We start from the raw sequence: 15265 nt of genomic DNA, 5'->3' as shown, positions 1-15265 counted from the left end.
CCATGGTTTCTCAGGGGGGTCATTAATAAAATGAGACATGTTTTCTTTCAGAAACACCACCTGGAGCTGCTGTGACCACTCTAGGATATTGCCCCCATCCATCCTCAACTTGGGAAAGTCAACAGGTAAGTTCCCAGCACTAGTAGTAAAATTACTTACTGCTGGCTGCTGTCCATGGTTCCTTATGTCTCTATAGCAGCAGTAGGGCATGGGAACGCTTGCCGGTAGTTTAAAAGTCCCGTTTTGTAATTTTTTTTCTTTTTTCTTCCTCTAGGCGGAAGAGCGCATGCGCGAAGTCCATTTCAGCTCCGCCGTCGCCGAGGAAGGACCTGTTCGTCGCGGCTCCGCTGTAGAGGCCTCTGCCGGTCGGGTAGGCCTCGGCCTCGGCCTTGGGGGTCCAGGTGTGCTCCGGAAGGCGTCGTTCAGCAGTTGCAGCTCCGGAATGAAGATCTCGGCGGTGCTGAGGATCCGGCGACGGTTGTAAGTAGCTGCCCCAATCCATGCGGTCCGGGGTGCGCGGCCTGGGCGATCGGGGGCGCGGTGTCCCTGGGGTGCGAAGGTGGGCTGGTGAATCATCGCGGGCGTCGGTGGCTCTCGGGTGGGTGCTCCGCTGCCCCTCTCCTCGCCTTCCCTTCCGTTTTGGCCTCTCCGGCTTTTCTTTGGTGATTTTGAGGCCTGGGCCGAAGGCGGCGGCGAGGGTCTTCATGGCCCTATCCACTTGTCGCTCGCTGGGGGTGTACCAGGGGTCGGAGTCGGATTCGGTTCCCTCTCCCTGGTCACTTTCATCATTGTTTATGGTCCGGCATTTTTCGCGCGCCGGCCATTTTGAATTCTGTATGTTGATTGGTTGGGGGTCGGCCATCTTGTCCGACCACGTGGACAAAGATGGCCGCCGTTTCAAATTTGGAGCGGGGCTTCGGGGCTCGGTGGCCGTTGGGGGTGCCCTTTTGGGCGATCCACTCACCGAGTCCAGCTCCTCGAGTTCGGAGTCCGAGCCCTCTTCGCTCCTTGCCACCTCGCGGTCGATTATGAAGCTCCGCAGGTCGGCAAGGAGGTTCTTGTCGCCGGCTCGTTCTTTCAGCAGCTGTAGGACGTCGAGTCGCAGCTTCTCTTCCTCTTGATCGTGGTGGTGGGCCCTTTTTCCTTTTTCGATCTCCCCCCTTTCCTCCGTCGCAGTGGCTTTGGGGGTGGTCGAGGTTCCTGCCTTCCCTGGCGAGTCCGATGGGTTGCTTTCCCGTTGCTTCGGAGGTGTCGCCATTGTGCAGGTAGGTATGGGTCCTTGTCTTGTGGCTTGGGATCTTTGGGCCTTACCAACCATCCTCTGCTACCATTTTGTTACAAGGAATGGTGGATCAGGCCCAATAAAGAGACTTGAGTCATCAGGTAAAATATATCTCCTTTTATTTGTAGGTTCATCACATCATTGGAATGCATCAGGAACTGAAACATGGAGTAGTGTGCCCACCTTTTATACCTGTGGGCGGGGATTCAGGTAAGGAGGGGTCTATGGGAGGAGCTGACCAGGTGGGAGTCTGGGTTAACCCCTGCACTACTGCGCTATAGCTGATCCCTGGCAGGGGCAGAGCATTTATGCCTGACAGTCAGACTGTAGTCTTATACTGTTGTTACTTGCATCTAGTTACTATTTTCGAGTTGATTTAAAACTTTACCAAGCTTTTTATACAAATTTTTAAGTTGGATTTGTCAATTGAAAAATATTCTTTCTGTTCAGCTTTCCGAATAAGCTTTATGTATTGCTTGCATTTTGACTGTATTTTGATATAGTCCAAAGCACTTCAGTAAACTTTTCACAGCTGAAACTTTTTTGGCAGGTCATAAACAACTCCTCTCAGACAAGAAAAACTCCGTAGCAGACTAGCCTCAAAAAACATTGAGGTTTTCCAGCAAAAAAGGAGATTTTCATCAAAAATTACATCTACTGGGTTTTTTTAAAAAAAAAAGATTATAAATTACAACATTTTAGTAGTGAACGTTAGATGTAAATCAAATCAGATCTCTTTCACTATCCAAAGCTTACGTCTTCCATGTGGAAAAAGTGGAAGTGATTTATGGGAGCTATTAATATAATTTTTAAAAAAAACATTAAAAAACCTTTAAAATCCAGCAGAGAGTTAAACTAAATCAGCATTCCCCCATTAATTAACACTTGAAGGTAAAAAAAAAAAATCCAGAACATGGTGTCTGGACACCATCAAAGCTGACATCAGCCAAAGCATAGAAAAACTCAAAGCAATGCAAGATCAAGACTTGATCCTCAGAATCAACAGTCAGACATGACTGAATAGACAACCCTATTGCTGTCTGATGTTGGTAAGTTTTTTTTTTTTTGCATTCTACATACCTATTTCATATGTCTTTAGTATAGCTATTAGAAAATACATTTTAGAAAGTATGTACTGCGCTATATTTAAATTAGTGTTAATAAAAGCATTAAAATTTATGAACTACCTTGAAAGTTAATTTAGTTGAATAATGGCCGTATTTTCTTATTCAAATGATTTGTATTTTGCCTGTAGGGAGGAAATATTCTACTAAATTCAACTGTTACTAGAATATTTTCTACAAGACTACCTCCTTTAGAACCGAGAAAAGACTTCGCACAAAACCGTCTTGAGCGAAGTCTACACCAAGCGGAAAGAGTCACGCTTTTAAAGGCGCTTCTAGAAAATGCAGCAAGTTGGAGATCTGCTCAGTCATGGAGAAAAGCAACTGCAAGCGCCGCGCTTTATTGCTTCCAGGAGACAGACTGCAGCAAAAGACAAAGCAACGGCTCTATTTTCCCCCTCCCGAAACCGTCGGTACAGATTTCAAACATCAACGGCTGCACGAAGCGCCGCCCCTTCTACCCAGGTGTCCTCTAACAAACGTCAGTTAGATAGATATAGTACATGGTACTGCGCGTATTGCAGCGTAAGACCTTTCCATAGCCATTCGTAATAAGTCGAAGGAGATCTTGTTTTCGTGCTTCCGCCTAGTGAGACGACAGGAACGAAGAGAGGTCCCTCATTCGCCGCCTTTCCGAAGGCTGCTCGCCACAGCCAGTAAAGTGATTTGCGCACGCGCGTACAAGCGAACACCCGCTAAGCCGCCGCGTTCGATCGCTTTGTAAATAGTCCTGCTTAACACCAGAGGTGCATTTTGGGATTTGTAGTCCGTAGTCTCGCTCCTTTAATGGAAGGCGAGACGGGAAAACTACTTTTCCCGAGAAGCCCCGGGGAAGATGAGGAAAGGCGGAGGAGAAAAACAGCACTGGGGAAGGTTGTTGCTATTGCAATTTGGAAACAACCGAAAAGTCTGCACCAGGTTGAAAAGAGTGCGGAGAGGAGCAAACGGAGTTGACCTGTCCGTAGCTTTAGCAAGGAAGGAGACGGAATTTTAATTACTTCGGGGAGGCAAGATTCTGGAGCCGCGGCTGCTTCAGGCGAAAGGCTGGGCTTTGCTTTTCACGGAGAGAAAGGAGGCGGGAGGGTGGCGTTTCTCGTTCTCCCCTCGGTGTCAGTCTTGGGAGCAAGAGGAACGGGCATTTTGTACCACTCTCATCTACAGGACTCGGGGCGTGTCCGACTTTGTCTTTCCCACATTGCAGCGTAGCCTTTGCCCCTTGGCATTGCGAGAGGACTGCAAGAGCCCGAAGGGGAGCGCAAGAGGCCGAGTGGCCTTCCTTCCATCCCCTCCTGACAAAAGGAGACGGAGGCGGTGTCTGGAAAGGGAGGGGGGGAGCGTCAATAGCGGGAACGCCGCCCAGTTGAGTTACTTTACTTCAGTGGGTTAGTCTTCCCGGAGCAAGCCCGCACCTTAAGCAGGCGGGCGATGAACGGCTTTGGCCCCGAGGAGGTGACCCGCGGCGGGGGAGAAGCCGCCGCCGTCCCGGCCGTTGTAGCTAACGCCACCGCCGCGGTGGAAGTCCTGCCGCCCCCGCCACCCCTTCCGCAGCCGACGGCCGGGCTGGGAGCGACTTCGTCAGCTGCTGCTGCGACAGCCGCAGGCTCAGCCGGTCCCCTTGGGACTGCAGGACCCGGTGCTGGGCAGTTATGCTGTTTACGGGAGGAGGGCGAGAGATGTAACCGAGCTGCGGGCAACGCTAGCTTCAGCAAGCGGATCCAGAAGAGCATCTCGCAGAAGAAGGTGAAGATCGAGCTGGACAAAAGTGTAAGTGCCTTAAATCTGCGGGGAGCTCCTGGCTTTGGTTGACTTGGGATTATCCCTTGACCCTTTTAAAAGCCGACATGGCCAGCCCCATATAACCTCAGCAGTGGTGGTTACGGGAAAGAAGACAAAAGCGAACCGACCACGGGGAATGAGTGGGAAAGATGCTTTTCCGGATAAGCCAAAGGTTCTGTGGTCTGGTTGTGTTGGTTTCTAGTTCCTTTCATTTTAGCATGGTTTTGGCTGGTTTTCTCTGTCTGGAAAAACAGCTTTATTGAATGAGGGAAATTTGCCCTTTTCTTACAGCCCATTCCAGCTTTTTGTGGCGACCTGTGTCTTGTCTATATTAGGAGTATGTATTAAACATTTATTTGCATGGAGAAGGCTTTAGACCTGGAAAAGACTTGACAGTGGCGATTTATCTGATTTTTCTCTTCTTCCTTGCAGATCTTTGAAGGGTTAGGTGTTACAGACCTTTTTGTTTCTGTTTTTCTTTGCTCTTGCTGTTTAGTTGGCTGTGGGCTGACGCTGCAAAAGTCGAGCAGCCTCAGCTACTGGCCTTTGTGAGCGGTTGGAAGTAGCTTCTCTTGTTGCTCTTTTATGCTTTTGTCTGTCTTCATCTCGTTCTTTCCCCCTTGAACATGGTGGTGGGAATTAGCATAAAGTCTTGTGAAGGACTCTGGGCAAGAAATTGCAAATATTGTTCGTAGCGATCGTTGGTGTGCATATGTATTACATGAAGCACTGAATTTGTTTCCCCCTGGAGAGGACAGTACTTGACTCCTCCGCCTCGTGCTGCAGCGTTGCACGTCCCATTTTGCCACTCTGTCGTCTTCCTCTTGGCAGCCATCAAGCTCTTAGAAAACCTTTCTTTTTAAAATACAAAATGCCCCAAAATATACGGTATTCGTCGCTTCTGCATACATTGCTAAACAAAAGAATGAGAAAAACCCCTTTAGTGCGAGACATTCCTAAACTCGAAGCACGTAATCCAGACAGTAAACGTCTGTCAGGTCTACCTCCCAAATGTAGAGCGGATACTTGTGATTTTTTCACCGGAAAGAACAAGTCTGGGATATGTCTCGTTATCGGTATTGATGGAATTAAAGAGTCTTGTTAAATGTTGGCAGTGTATGCAATGATTAATTTGAGAAATCGCACGAAGATTCACATTTGGAGGGGGGGGAGGATGTGTGTGTGATCTTACTGCTTGCCAAGCACTTATTCCTAAACCAAAACAAAGATAATAATAAACTTTTCCAGTGTGATCCTTAGTGGATTAATAGCACAACTAGAATATTTATTTTTACTAAAAAATTAGAATTCAGCGAGATACTCTGTCCTTAGCAAATGGATTAGCAAATGGATTTAGAATTGTTACTTTATTGTACACTGCTAGATACTTCCTTGACAGGAAGCATTATTAGGTTCTGTAAAACAAATAAATATAGTTAGATGTGTAATTTTTATCCATTCTAGTTTTTTATACCGTACTGGATGTGCAGTATGAAAATTAGTGCATTTTTCATGTTGCTTTGGATTAATCATCATACCCATATGCAAACTAACATTGCGTTGATTCACAATCACACACACTGGAAGAAGTAAGTAAAACCCAGGTCCTAGAACATAAATTACTGTCATATAATACCTAGTGGATAACGAATATTTGTTTTTTGGATTTTTCTTCTTTCTGATAGAATGTTTATATATGTATGGATAATGTGTGGTCTGTCTTGTTATGGAACTTGTTGTATGGTTTGTAATTCCTGATGTCAAATGTAAGACTCCAGGATAGTCTGTCTGTTGTCATTCTGGTCTCCATCCACAGTACTGTCCACCAAAGGAGGGAAAAGAAAATTGAGGAATGTAGGGGATAAATAATATTCTATCTGTACATATGATCCTGAAATGTATATGAAATGAGGCAAACTGGAATTGTCTGATGACTATTGGATGGAAGTAGATAACAAAAACAAAAACTAACTTATTGTCTTTTCCATGGTAGGAAGGAAGTCAAAAATTAAAGGACTGTCTAATTTATAAGATGCTAATATCAGTAGAAAGATCGGGAGCTTCCTTAGAAGAGCAAAACTTAAGCGTATGGGTCTTGTGAGGTCCACCCCGTTATCAGATTCTATATTCCTGTATAAAATCGTGTTATCGTTCATTCAGTTTTTGTAAATCCTTTGTATTATTTCAGAGAATATATAACTTGTAACCTTGTGGGCTTTGAGGCTCTTCAATATTCTTTTAGTAAATATCCTATTGATCCCTATAGTTGTGAGTGCCAATAAAATATCCTGTACTTTATTGCATCTATTGCCAAACTCTTTAGTTCTTTACTAAATAGTAAGACAGAAGTAGATGCTGAGTTAGATTCATCTTCCTGAGCATTCTCAGGACGTACAGCCTCTTCTGTGCTTTCTTCGCAAGCATGTTAACATTCATAGTCCATGAGAGGTCCTTCGAGACACAAATGCCCAGAAATTTAAAACTACTAACCCTCTCCACCTTCTCACCATTTATGTACAATGGGTAAATATACATTTCTCTTCCTCCTGAAGTCAGGATTAAGTTAAGGTTAAAAAACATTTACTAAATCATGATGTACTGCAGTAACTAAGATACCAAATTTCCTCTTACATCAACTACTACAATCAGATGGGTTAGTGATTAATATCATTGCTTTGCTTACTATATATTAATAAAATCATTTGCATATGAATTATGACTACAGAAAATGTTACAGAGATGCATATTAAACTATCTCTTTAAACTTTCAGGCAAGACATCTTTATATTTGTGATTTCCACAAAAACTTAATTCAGAGTGTCAGAAACAGAAGAAAGAGAAAAGGCAGTGACGATGATGGTGATTCACCAGTGCAAGACATCGACACTCCAGAGGTAGATTCATATTTTTTCTGAGAATTAGTCTCTGCATAATTCATATGTGATATGAAAGCAATACTTTGTTCAAACACTTGGTGGCTTAGTATTTGTTGCATCTCATTTAGTGCTAAATATTCGTTTTTTATTAGATTTATATCCATTCCAATTTTTGCTTTATTCTGATTCCAGACAGTCTATGTCAAATAACTCCAACCTGTAAGGTTTACTTCTAAGAATAAATGATTTTAGGTAAGAAATGTCACTAAAACATTAATTATGACTTTGAAATGTATAGAGCTATATTTCAATAACATCTGGAACATCATTTATCCATCTCAGTTTATATGATAAAGAATGGTGATTATTTTAGGTTTTGGTCAGCATATGTTTTGTTGTACTTTAAACTCATTACTAGAATGAGAGAGTTAACTTTACATGGGACTCCCCTTGAAGAGCACTCAGAGGCTCCAACTGGTCCAGAATGCGGCCGTGCGGGTGGTTATGAGCGCAACCCGTTATGCCCATGTGAGCTCCCTCCTGCGTGCAGCTGCACTGGCTCCCGGTGGTCTTCCGGGTGCGATTCAAGGTGTTGGTTACCACCTTTAAAGCGCTCCATGGCATAGGACCCGGGTACCTCCGAGAAGTCTTCTGCCACCAATAGCCTCCCACCGACCAGTTCGTTCCCACAGAGAGGGTCTCCTCAGGGTGCCATCAGCCAAATTATGTCGGCTGGGGACGCCCAGGGGGAGGGCCTTCTCTGTGGGAGCCCCAGCCCTGTGGAACGAACTGCCCCCAGAAATTCATAAGATCTCCGACCTCCGGGTGTTTCGCTGCGCATTGAAGACCCTGTTGTTCCGCCAGGCCGGACTATCAACACAATAGTTTTAAATTGGGGTATTTAAATTTATTGGGGTTTTAAATTTGAGCCACTTATTTAATTATTTTAAATTTTGTATTATTGTTTTGTCTGTGTTTTTAAATAGGCTGTACACCGCCCTGAGTCCTTCGGGAGAAGGGCGGTATAGAAATAAAATTATTATTATTATTATTATTATTATTATTATTATTATTATTATTATTATTATTATTATCTTTACCACGTGAAACTCATTATTTTTTAGCCTACTCTAATAGTAGCTTTGTGGGTTTGTGGCACTACCCTCCAGTGTCCCTAACTTGAGATATTTTAAAACAGTTTCTGGAGATTGAAATTGAGACCTTTCATTGGTGTAAAACATATACCATCCTTAACCAAAGAGTTCCAGTGGACCATCCTGCTATAGATTACAAAACGAAGACAACATTGTTCAAAATTTCACACAATATGTGCAAGATAAAACAGGTTGACAATTAACTGTCAGGTTAAAGAACCATGTTTCTTCCTTTTTAGGTTGATCTGTTTCAGCTGCAAGTAAACACACTAAGAAGATACAAAAGGCACTTCAAATTACAGACCAGACCCGGACTTAATAAAGCACAACTTGTTGAAGTAAGTGGAACTATTTTTTCTTTTGAGTACAAAAAATTAAATGTGCCATAATACATAGTTTTTCTGAATTGTACTGTAGATTTTAAATGTTTTAATTCTGAGGGCTTCTTTTGGTCCCAATGATTGCTTTTATCTCCCTCCAAGTTCTATTTCTGCAAATCTTTGCTATTCCTTCATGTTGAGGTCTATATAGTTTTCAAACAAGATTAGGGAAAACATCTGATCACTTAATAAGTTTACTTGGCCAGGTTTGGGTGGAAGAAGAGTCTATTGCTTTGACTTATGTTGGATATGAATAAAATACTATGTAGATTATTAAGAATTTGCAGAGGTAAATTCTAAGTTGAAAACATGATGTCTTCATTTACTGGTATAACTGCAAAAATGAAAAGCATGGAAGCAAGCAATTATAACTTTTCAGAAATAAACATGGCTAGAATCTGAAGTGGATTTAACTCCTAGAAAAACAACTTGAGGACATGGTAGAAAACTCATTGATAAATGTTGGCTTATAATGTTACAACAATGAAAAAGTAGAACAGTAGAAACAATGGAAAAGCAATCTAGGCCTGGAAATTATCAGAAAAGATATTTGGCAAAAAAAAACCTGCAGGTATTGTTCACCTACATTTGGAGAGTATTGAATTAGCTATCCATTTTCAGATGTCTTAAAACTGAATTAAGGAGAAATGAAACAGAATTGATCTGGCTTGCTTATGTGTATATTGCCAATTTGTTTGGGTTTTTAAAATATTTTTATGCTTTTATCTACCTAGATCATAATGGAGAGATGGGTAGCTATGTAAAATGAATGAATGAATACATATAGAGAATTGGAAGAAATAGAGTTATTAAAATATTTTAATAGGCTAAGTATAAGTATTAGAATAGGCTATATCACCAAATTTATCAAGGGATATTATGAAGGAAACTACTACTTGTTATTGTTGTTATTATTATTAGCATATGGTGGTGTTAGATTAGCCAGGAGACCATAATGCTATTACAGTAAAGTAGTAGTTTGGCTGTCAAGGTACCAGCTCTATTTTAGGAAATGCTCACTCACTTCTCAAGCACACCACAAGAGGGAAAGCTGGCTTCATACCAGAAAAAAGGGCAAGTAGCTCTTCCTGCAGCAGGCCCTCTCCCTCCTAGAACTGCCTCACCAACGGGGCACCGCAACAAGGAAGGTTCAGGGGGTAGGAATCTGACTGCCTGCATGAAGCACCAGCTCATTTCCCCACTGAGTGGTACTCTTTTATCTACTCGCATAGGACGTGCTTTCAAACTGTTAGCGGGTTAGCTGAGGTGAGTGACAGGAGTTTACCCCGACATGCAGTGCTAGAACTCAAACCACTGGGGTGGAGATCATCTCCAATGTCATTAAATCACTGTGTCTCTTAAAGGGAAATGATAAATTATATTCAAACAGCACAGATATAATATGAAACAGTACTTCTGGTTTTCATCAAGAACGGGGTCCACAAGTCCCTGTCCATGAACCAGCACCAGTCCTCAGCATGCCAAAACTGGTCCTTGCAAACATGCGAAGGCCCATCTGCAGGATACAGGCAGCACACGAAACCACACACCCTCTGTTCTGCAGAAAAATCTCTCTCCATAGAACTGGTCCCTGGTGCCCAAAAGGTTGGGGGTTACTGATCAAGAACATTTGATTGAATCAAGCTTACTTTTTGTGTATCTTGAGGATATTTTGAAAATTTAGAAAACTTATCGAGTTCTTCATTCTGTTTAGCAATTCTTGTCTTATAGGCATAAATTAAAATTTTGGCTACCTTATCAAGGTGATGATGCATAATTGTCCCAGTATGGACCCTTGGTATTTCAGTGTATGCTTTTTATAATTTGTGTAAAAGAATAGTACATAATAAAGGCGGGATACAAAAAAATTAATATTAGATCCTTAACTATATCAAACTAAGAAAAGTTTTTTACAAATTAAAAAAGATGGCTTTTATAAGTAGTTGAATTCTCAAGTATTCCAAAATATTATCGAGAAATGAGTCCATATTTGGTAATGTATTAAACTTATTTTTACAGATTACTTTGATAAATTAGTCTTTAATATATTGCACCATTTCATTTAAGATACATGATGGTGTAATCGGTATATTAGTTTTTTATTATTCCTTAATCAAAGCATGATAATTATGTTATTATTTTAAAGTACTTTTCAAGAAGACTGGTATCTTAATGCTTCCATTCTTGCATGAATTCCTTAACATTTTAATAAATTATTATTACTTGGCTTACTTCTGAGACCCTTGTCCAATATTTTTTTTCCAATATATAGACAAACACTTTTTTTTTCCTCTCTAGATAATTGGATGTCATTTTCGGACTATTCCAGTGAATGAAAAGGATACCTTAACCTATTTCATCTATTCAGTGAAGAATGACAAGAACAAATCTGATCTAAAAATGGATAGCAGTGTTCACTAAATAAACAAACTTAAGACTTACAGACCTAAAGACTGGTTTGGATGTGCTGAGCTTTTTTTGTATTAGTATTCAGAGTATTCTGATGTTATTTTTCTTGGGAAAATACTATTCTCATAAATTAGGTTTCCATGATGAACGTATTTTAAATAAATACTGTTGATGTCCCTGTGCCTACAGCGGAATAATATCTGACATTTGTGTAAGCTTTAATATTAAAGCTCCATTTCATTTATGGAAATCAGAATTATGTCCAAAGAATATTTTAAGGCCTTTATGCATCAGAGCTCTTATATTTTCTCAGGTATATTTTTTTAAATCCTTAATACTTTCTAAGCAAAATTTAAAGATTATGTAAGGCCACACACTTTACACTTCTAGAGATTTGTCGTTTGACTAAATTAGTACCTGTTTGTGTAAAAGCCTGGGAAACGTTGATTTGCAAACTGTTTTATGCTAAGTAGCTTTGTATGATGTCTGAATTCATTGATCGTTGCATCTGCATTGCAGTTGCAGAGGATTATCACCTTGGAAAGGAAAAACTTTGAACTAAACACTAGAACTACTTTTGTTTTTCAAAACACACTTCATCCATTTTAATGTTGTTCATGCTTTTTAAATGCATACAGATTTTATAATGAAAGTGGTTGAGCAAGGATAAGTATATTTAGCTATAACATTTCTTGATGTCTTTGTATGATTTTGAATAGTTGATCTCAGATCTGAGTAACCTCAGATGCCCTTGTTTGCACCATTTGTCCTTTACGTTGTATGATAAAAGTAATGATAAAGACAGTCCTTGTTTTTTCATCTTAAATTTCTTTTATTGTCTGTAAAGTCTGTATGCATTTAAAAGGGAGGTAGACTTGTTTGAAAACTCCAAGCATGATTTGCCCTCTGTGCCATGCCTATTCTAAATCATGATTTAGATGACATTATTGAGACTTAAGGCTTATTTGTGGCATTAAGGAACCAACATTTCTTTTTTATTTTAAATAAGCTCATTATTAGGGTATGTAGCATTCCCGATAGAAAGCAAAAAAGGTGTTTTTGAGATGCATGATAATGCATTCTGAATCTGAGCCTGGATATGATGCTGCATTTGTTTTCTGGCCTTGCCCAGTGTCTGTAAAGATTCAGAAAAAGAATAGTTTTTAACTAAGGAGGAACTGGCATTGTTAAGCATCGCATTATATCTCAAGACATACATATTTTCTTGAAATCATGTGGCTGCTATGCAGCGTTTTTGAGGAAGTACCAAGAAGCATAATCATGCTTGGTATTTCTTCGAACATGTCAGCACCTTTACTTTTCACATAATGTGCTGGAAGTCTCTACTTACCTATTATATTACAATCTACAATAACAAACCATTTGATTTTGTGGTCAGAAACTAAACTATAATTTTATTGGGAATGTCTTGAATTGCTGTCCTAACTGCTACACCTTGTATAACTGATTTATTTTCTTCAGTAGCATACAAAGAAATAGAGTCCTCGACGTTTGACCACAATTGAGCCCAAAATTTCTGTGCTAAGCAAAGAATAGACAATCAGAAATAAACAAGTGATTGCCGCAACAGTTTGCCAGTTGGCTTCCACATTGCCAAACATTGCAGGGCAATATATTTCAGGAATGTTCATCAGAGCTGTGACAAGATGTGTGTTTTGGGAATTAATTGCAGATATTTGCTTTATGACATGCATGTTGTAAGGCCACTCAACTCACATGATGTTATCTGGGCTGAAAACGAAAAACAAAAGCAAAATACATTTTTTTTTTTTAAATCCAAATAAATAAAATATAAATGTTATATGGCAAAGAAATAAAATAATTAAACAAAGTCTACTTGACCCAAATGTTGGTAAAGAGTCAGGATATAGCAGAAGTACAGCTTGATAGACCATGGCCAGATGTGAAAAATACTTTGTTCACCCAATGATGCCCTATCAGATCTTCCTGCTAAGTTTAAATCTCTATTCCTCACAATCCCGTCTACCGTGTTTCCCCCAAAATAGGATCTACCCCGAAAATAAGCCCTAGTCTGGGGTTTTTTAACTATGTGCCTAATATAAGCCCTACCCCAAAAATAAGCCCCAGTGAAGGAGTGGGCATGGCCAGCACAGGAGTTGATTCCCTGTCCAAGGAGCAGACGGAGGCAGAAGCACAGGTGGGGGGAGGCAGGCAATCCGGATGCGCCGTGTGAGCCATATGAAAGCCAATAGTCAGGCCAGAGGCTCTGTGCAGCGGCACCACTGCAGATGGAGGCAGAGGCACGGGGGGAAGGCAGGTGATCTGGAAGCACCACACGGGCTGTGGGAAAGCCAAGAGTCAGTGGGCCGGTGTCTCTTGGCTTGCCTGCAGTCAACACAGCATGTTGGGATTGCCTGCCTTTCACCCCATGCCTCGCCTCCATCTGCTGCCACGTGAAGACAAGCCTCCTGCAGCCAACGGCCTGCTTGGCCCATTGATTTGGCTTTCCCGCAGTCCGTGCAGCGCACCCAAATTGCCTCTCCCCACCCCCCCTCACCTCTGCCTTTCTGCTGCCTGAACAGGGAATCGCCTCATCTGCTCTGCACAGGCTGCACAGCCCCAGAGTCTGCCAAGTAAGAGATTGGGTTGTTGCTGCTGCCAGATACCGTCGGTTCCCATGCACTTGCCATCTTGTGTGCGCGCCGAGGGGGGGACACACCCAGCCATGCTGATCACCCTGAAATTGTGTTTCAAAATAAAAATAAACCCCATTGCTTCTTTTGGAGCCACCAAAAAATATAGGACTGGGTCTTATTTTTAGGGAAACATGGTATCTCACTGCACATTGTCTCCCAGTCTTGAATTGCTTTACCTTTAGCTCTTCCAACGTATGTAGTAAGATGGAGCCAGTGAGTGAGGAGTGCTGAGGAATTATATTTGTATTATTATAATATCACGTTTGACAAGTTAACAGATTAATATTGAAACTGTAATATTAAACAAGAATTTATTTTTAGGCCATACAGTCCTATTCATGTTTATGTCCCTTTGTTCAATACAGTTTGTTCTCAATATACTACATTTTTAACCTGAAATTCAATATTTATAATTATAATTTATTTCCACTAATTCCACTTAGGTATTAAAATTGATACTGATGTTTTTACAGGATTCTCTGTATATTCTTAGGAGTAAACACTTTTTTTTTTTTTTTAATTTGATTTATATGCCGCCCTTCTCCGGAGACTCAGGGCGGCTTACAATGTGTTAAGCAATAGCCTTCATACTTTTGTATATTTATACAAAGTCAGCTTATTGCCCCCACAAACTGGGTCCTCATTTAACCTACCTTAGAAAGGATGGAAGGCTGAGTCAACCTTGAGCCTGGTAAGATTCGAACCTGCAGAAATTGCAGGCAGCTGTGTTAATAACAGGGTGCATTAAACCACTGTACTACCAAGGCTCTTGAAACAAATGGTGCAAAAGCTAAGAGATTGGATTATACAAAACTTGAGTAATATGTTTAATTATTGAATTTAGAACCTGGGGACCTCATGATGGGTCACCCCCTCATTTCTTCAACAGTCATATAAAAATTTGCTAAAGAGTTACTGATCTTCAAACTCAACTTAAACCTTGAATCCAAATTTCACAGATCCTGGTTCCATGTTACGACAACCACACTTTATTAAACCATGTCTTTAGCTTTGGCATAATTTCTTTATATTAAATTATTCTGCAGTGTTGCTATTTGGTATAATCTGCCTTAGTTAAGCATCAGTGGGATATGTAAAACATACGCAGACATCCATAGGAAACTTTCTGTTTACTCTCAGAATGATCCTAGACAAAAAATAGAACAATACTATAAAAATACTTACTTAGCAGGGGACAGTGGACTTTATTTACATTTTTATAAATGTAAAAATATAAAAAGCAATAAAAGACGCTTTCAGCCTGGTACCATGTAAATTAGGAGGGCCCACAACTATGGGTTTGTTTTGTTTTAAATTCCTGGCTTGATCACATTTGGAAGAGCCAGCCTAAGGAAAGCTAATTCTGGCAGTGGATCCTACTGAACCCAGTGGTACTTATTTTACATAAGCATGCATATGATTTCCCCAACAGCATGTTTTTAACAAGACAGCTGTATATAGTAGCCTTCCTACTCCATGCTAAAAAGCTAAGCAGACTGCATATTATATTCCTACTTGACCTAAAAATAAATTCAATAAAAACATTTTAGCAGCTAAAAAGATACAGTGATCAAAAGCTGCTTTGC

At 40.8% G+C, this 15265-nt stretch overlaps 1 protein-coding gene across 1 annotated transcript; it reads left to right on the top strand.

The window, feature by feature from the left end:
- The first annotated feature begins 1390 nt into the window (after window positions 1-1390).
- SAP30 (Sin3A associated protein 30) lies at window positions 1391-12853 on the top strand. The gene is made up of 4 exons (XM_034401493.3): window positions 1391-4170; window positions 6954-7076; window positions 8452-8550; window positions 10891-12853. Exons 1-4 carry the CDS (start codon window positions 3832-3834, stop codon window positions 11011-11013), a joined length of 684 nt encoding a protein of 227 aa, XP_034257384.1. The 5' UTR covers window positions 1391-3831; the 3' UTR covers window positions 11014-12853.
- Window positions 12854-15265: the final 2412 nt, after the last annotated feature.

This window comes from Pantherophis guttatus, chromosome 8, assembly GCF_059756535.1.
Source record: "Pantherophis guttatus breed Tessera chromosome 8, ASM5975653v1, whole genome shotgun sequence".
Taxonomy (NCBI): Eukaryota; Metazoa; Chordata; class Lepidosauria; order Squamata; family Colubridae; genus Pantherophis; species Pantherophis guttatus.
Note: the sequence above shows the minus strand (reverse complement) of the source record. Positions and strands in the feature narration are given on the sequence as shown.